Source organism: Felis catus, chromosome X, assembly GCF_018350175.1.
Source record: "Felis catus isolate Fca126 chromosome X, F.catus_Fca126_mat1.0, whole genome shotgun sequence".
Classification (NCBI taxonomy): domain Eukaryota; kingdom Metazoa; phylum Chordata; class Mammalia; order Carnivora; family Felidae; genus Felis; species Felis catus.
This window is the reverse complement of record NC_058386.1, coordinates 42,317,697-42,322,810: the sequence shown is the minus strand read 5'-3', so window position 1 is coordinate 42,322,810 and position 5,114 is coordinate 42,317,697. Positions and strand designations below refer to the sequence as shown.

The following is a 5,114-nucleotide window of genomic DNA, read 5'->3' as shown; positions in this document are numbered from 1 at the left end:
GCCACAGACTCACTGGAATCAGGACTGAGGAATGAAGACAAGCTAAGGTACAAAAGCAGACCAGACTGGGGCACCTGGGTAGCTCAGTGGGTTAGGCATCAACTCTGGATTTTGGCTCAGGTTATGATCTCCAGATTCATGAGTTTGAGCCCCATGTCCGCCTCTTCGCTGACAGCAGAGCCTGCTTGGGATTCTCACCCTCTCTGCCCACCCCTGTGCTCTCAAAATAAACTTTCAACATTTCAAAGAAACCGGAAATGCTGTTTATGCCAATGTTTAAATCCCATCTGATGCTTTAATTCTCAGAACAATCCTGTGATGGCACCCACCTGATGCTCAGAGAAAACTAGGGAGATGCAAACCCAAGCAGTCTGATTCCCAAGCTGACAGTATTCAAAACAATGGGAAGAGGTCATCTCAGGGACCCACCCCCACACTTCATGTATATATATCCCAACCAAACTCAGAGACTCTTTTGGCAACCACTGCTTACCCCCCAACTAAATTCCTTCCTGAAAGCCTCCCCTCTTGATCTCCTATTTTAAGTTTGAAAACTAGGTTGAACAAAGAAAAAGCACTATCAGTATCAGTTTGTTTTCACATTTCAACTTTTTAATCAGCTCCGTGAAAGACATCCTAAATGCTAAGTGAAACACAACAGAGTATTTTTTCTTCCAGTATTAAAGAAAAGGACATTCACAAGTTCTAAGAAACTTCTGTGTATCAGGGTGGTGACCTTGAGTAAAAACAAAAAAACCCCAAATCACCTCTAATCATGTTCTTGCAGCTGCATTTAGAAATTGCTTCCTAATCACGATAAACATTGTATACAGGTTTTTAAAATGTCCCTAAATGCACATCATTTGAAAAAAAAAAAAAGTGACCAAACATTTTTTGCCATAGCCCGTAATCCTGAGAGCCCAAACTAAAAAACTGGTAAAAAGAAAAATACTCAGACTCTACAAATGTCCCAGGACTTGTCTTTAAATGGGAGGAAAAACTTTAAAAGACATATGGAACTTTCTAAAAGGTCTTTGTAACAAGCTACCTTGGGAGCTCAATTCAAAAATAGAAGTTGATGTACTAAACAGATTTTTCAGTGCAGCTCCAAAAATCTTTATAAATACAGCCATTTGGAAGGATGATCCTGGATCAGAAGTTTTATTCCTTGTGTATCTGAGAACAGTAAGAAGGGGGAGAATTGTAATGTTGGGAAGGCACAGGCAAACATGCTCACCTCCCAGGGTTGACAAGGAGTGCTGAAGGCTGGACAACAGCAATACCGCTTCATCTCCTCCATGCCCAGCAAGTGTAGATTATAGGGGAGACAAGTTTTTAGACACACCCCACCCCCAGCAGACTAGCCCTGACAAGGCACCTGAGAACAAAGAGGCCTAGGAATGGTGTCAGGTGGGACAGGTGAAGAATGTGCAGGCAGAAGGGGAGTGAACGAACAGGACAGGGCTGGTGGACAGAGGTCTGCTCAGTGGCAACATATAAGCCTCACCTACATTAGGTGCACATGCCTCATCTCAGTTGTCATAATTGTCTCTGTAATTTCCTCCTGAGTAGCGGTCATAACCGCCCTGGCTTCTGGGAAAAAACACACGTCAGCATTAACAAGAATGTATTATATACACCTTGATATTAACAACCATACTTATTTACATATCCTGTCATTTTTGACGTATTATAACATACACTTCAGTGTGTAAAATGGGATATATTCAAGCACATGAATACTGCACAGAAATCACATAATTACGTGTAGGATACTTACAGCATAAATGCAATATACACAACTAACAAATGATACGTGTTTATGTCTACGCCATCTTACAATTAATGCACTGTACAGAACCCAGAACGTGTTAAATTTCATATTTATACTTTCATTGCATTTTGTAGAAACAAATGCTAGTAACATTAAAATGGGCACGTATGAACTCTCAGGCAGCTGAGCTCTTAAGAAGGAAGCAGCGCCACCAGAGTACCCCAGTCCCTTGGCTACCCACCTGCCACCATAGTCTCTGGACCTTCCATATCCATATCCATATCCATACCCATATCCTCCAGGTCGACTGTCGTATCTGCCACTCCCATAGCCCTGGTCCCCACCACCTACAGCAGATCAAGAAAAAGTTAAAAGGCAGTTGTCCAGACAGAGGTCACTAACAAGTGGCTCCCTCCCATACCCAAACTTACCACTGCACCTACCTCTAGAGTAGCCGCGACCACGCCCATGGGCCCCAAAGGCACCCCCTCTAGCTCCCCTGGCCGACTTGCCCGCGTGATCCACACGGATCTGGCGACCATCCAGAGACTAGGTGTGGGGAGACACAAGGAGGATGGATTGGTGGTCAGACAGGACAGTGGTAAGGGAAGAATGGGTAGGGCAGGTGGGCAAAAGAGCCCAGAAACTCCTGCTGGGCACCAGGTTCTGGGTGCCATGTTCCAGAACAAGCTCCTTTGACCACAATGGCTTTATCAGGAGCTATAGAACCCCACAAAATGACCTGAATCCACCGTGTTCCCCCTGCTACTACTTACATCTTGACTGAACTCAGGCCGAGTTCTCCTCCCCACTCCTATAAGCTGCCCCACTATTAGGGCTAGACAGACACCTCTCTTGGTTTGAGACTTCAGAGTCCATCCCAGAAGACTCACGAGGTCCTCTCCGGGCCAGGCCCGCAGGTCTGCAGACTCTACTACCTAAGCCCAGGGCAGGTCAACCATCCACAGGTGGCTTCTCGGCCTCATGCAGGACCAGTCGTCGCCTCCCAGGCAGCCCGGCTCTGTCTGCCGCTGCCCTCCACCCCCTAGAACAGAAGGCAGTCACGCTCCTGTGAGTGGGCACTGCGGGGTTTGGTGGCCGCGCTGCCCCTAGCAGACACAGAAGGAAAAACAGAAAGAATGCTGGAAGTGGCAGATGGGGGCAGGGCCCCTATGCAGGCAGGAGGCCTCACCTCTCCATTCATGGCTCTCATGGCATCTGAGGCATGCTCTGGGTTGGTGAAGGTGATGAAACCAAAACCCCGGGATCGCTGAGTCTCCCGGTCTTTGACAACGACCACTGGGGGAAAGGAGAGAGAATGTGGGTAAAAAGAAATGAAAGCGACAAAAGACCATCGGGTAGACAATGAACATCTCCCACCAATTCTCGATTGAAAACTATGGAATTCCTGTAAAACTACACCTTAGGCCTAGCAACAGGAAAAGCAAAATGTAAAAGCCTAGGGTCCGGATTTTTCTTATATTTCTTGAAATGCAAGGCTCCCAAGACTTTCACAAATACCCCACTCATCACGCATCTGGCTCATGTCTCACCTTCAGAAATAGGACCGAAGCTGCTGAAGTGGTCTTCCAGAGCCTGCTCATCGGTGTTGAAATTGAGCCCTCCCACGAAAAGCTTCCCTTCTTCAGAAGACATGGCAGTCAATTCGGGTACTACGGGGAATATGAAAAAAAGGTGGGAGAAACCGTGGACATGGGAAGAAAAAAAACTGAAAATAAGAAAGGACGGGGAAAAAAAAGGGGGCAATAAAAAGTAGACAGTAAACAAGAGGCAACTAAAGAGAGAACACGAGCAGAAAAGGCGGGAATCCGCGGTACTGGACCAGGCAAGCGGCCATTTACGGGCCGCCTTCGCGCATGCCCAGACCGCCCTCCACCACCACGCCCGTCATTTTGTCCCGTTGCGCAGGCCCACAACATCCCCGCGTTCCCTCAGTGCCCGGAGAACAAGATGGCGCCGGTCACGTGGGGGAAGAGGAGCCCACAAACTTGACTGTCGCGCGGCCACTGCCGCCACAGACGTCGCCAACCCCTCCCAGCATTCCTCGCACTCGGATATAGCACACCAGCCTCCCACCAACAGCAAAGTTTCACTCCTGAGCACGGGACCCGCCCACTCGGGAGAAGCCCAAGCCTACGTGTCAGAAGCCGCTGCTCTCCCCACTCGTGCACCTCGCTCCTAGCCGGCACAGCAAACATCAGTGAGGCGAGGAGCAGTTAGCCCGCAAGACATGCACTGCTTACCTGCAAGTTAGGCAAAAAGACCAGAAGAACAGCTACCGCCGCGGAGAAGAGAGACTGGGAAGACTGCCGCGCGGGAAGACGCTTGATAAAGCCTACGTAGCGAGTACGTCACGGAACGTCCCCCGCGCGCACGAGCGTGCATGTTCATTGGCTGAAGCCAGCAAGGGCGGTGCGAAGGGTAAAGGGGCGTGGAAAGGGGTGGGAGGAAGGTACGGCAGAGCAAACGGACCAATATCCTCAGCACGCTTCCGGGCTTGGAGGCAAGCTTCCTGTAATTGATGCGCCCTGCGGTCCACATCCCTTCACTGGCCCAGCGGTCTCCATCCCTTTTGCGCTCGGACCTTTCGCTTATACCCCTTTCCGTCCGTGACATCACCCTCGCTATCCTTGACCTGATTTTCCCCCTTGGTTCCGACGTGTCCCTCGCCATCTCAATCGTCTTCCTGAAGGGCCCTGACGACATAATTACCATCTTCAGATAACTTCCTTCACCTCTCAGTCCTCTCATATACCTGAAGGGCCCGATGTTTTATCCCTCACTGTCCCTGCCGTTCTAACCCTTCACAGTCCTTAACGTCAGACCCTGCGATTTCTCAGTGTCTAATCCTGATCCCTATTTTTACTTCTTTGTACCCAACAGCTAGCTGCCTGTCGTGGGATCCTTTTTCCTGGCGTTATTACCTCTCATTTCTGACTTGAGCCCTCCTCCTTATCTGACAGCTTCCTGAAGCCAGTCTCTTGATTTCCCTGCCAGTAGACTGCCTGCGATACCTTCTACAAAACAGGATGCTCCAATCTTCAGAGGGAATAAATCCCAATCCACAGAACCATTTTTGCTATCACTCAGGGTTCCCGAGCCCTTGATCCGCAGAAAGGACTTTCACAGTACACAGTGGAATTATCTAAAGCAGAGGCTGAGCTCACTGCTCATGATTTGGTCTTTTCCAGCCTTCAGGGTGTCTGAGCTCTGCATCAAGGAGGACCGGGTTAGTCTGCTCTCGGAAACTAAATTTCTTATCCATAGAATGAACCCCTTCTGAGGGTCAGCCCTCCCAACACAGACTAGATTTGTTAAC

The 5,114-nt window shown here is 49.1% G+C and overlaps 1 protein-coding gene across 4 annotated transcripts; it reads right to left on the bottom strand.

The window, feature by feature from the left end:
- Positions 1-586: 586 nt before the first annotated feature.
- Positions 587-4,194, bottom strand: RBM3 (RNA binding motif protein 3). 4 transcript variants are annotated; one of them, XM_011291709.3, is made up of 7 exons: positions 4,039-4,194; positions 3,328-3,447; positions 2,967-3,073; positions 2,218-2,323; positions 2,016-2,121; positions 1,508-1,593; positions 587-1,176 (listed from the first exon to the last, which is right to left on the bottom strand). In XM_011291709.3, the coding sequence occupies exons 2-6, from the start codon at positions 3,428-3,430 to the stop codon at positions 1,533-1,535; spliced, it is 483 nt and encodes a 160-aa protein (XP_011290011.1). In that variant the 5' UTR covers positions 3,431-3,447; positions 4,039-4,194; the 3' UTR covers positions 587-1,176; positions 1,508-1,532. The 4 variants fall into 4 exon arrangements, with proteins under 4 accessions (XP_011290011.1, XP_019679333.1, XP_006943771.1 ...); XM_019823774.2 differs by having other exon boundaries at positions 1,512-1,593; XM_006943709.3 differs by having other exon boundaries at positions 1,508-1,590.
- Between the last annotated feature and the right edge of the window lie 920 nt (positions 4,195-5,114).

Coding starts and splice junctions, on each gene's coding strand:
- RBM3 (XM_011291709.3), bottom strand. CDS start 3,430: ATGTCTTCTGAAGAAGGGAAGCTTTTCGTGGGAGGGCTCAATTTCAAC. Junction 3,074..3,327: donor CTTCGGTCCTATTTCTGAAG/GTGAGACATGAG, acceptor CCTTTCCCCCAG/TGGTCGTTGTCAAAGACCGG. Junction 2,122..2,217: donor TGGTCGCGGCTACTCTAGAG/GTAGGTGCAGTG, acceptor GATCTGCTGTAG/GTGGTGGGGACCAGGGCTAT.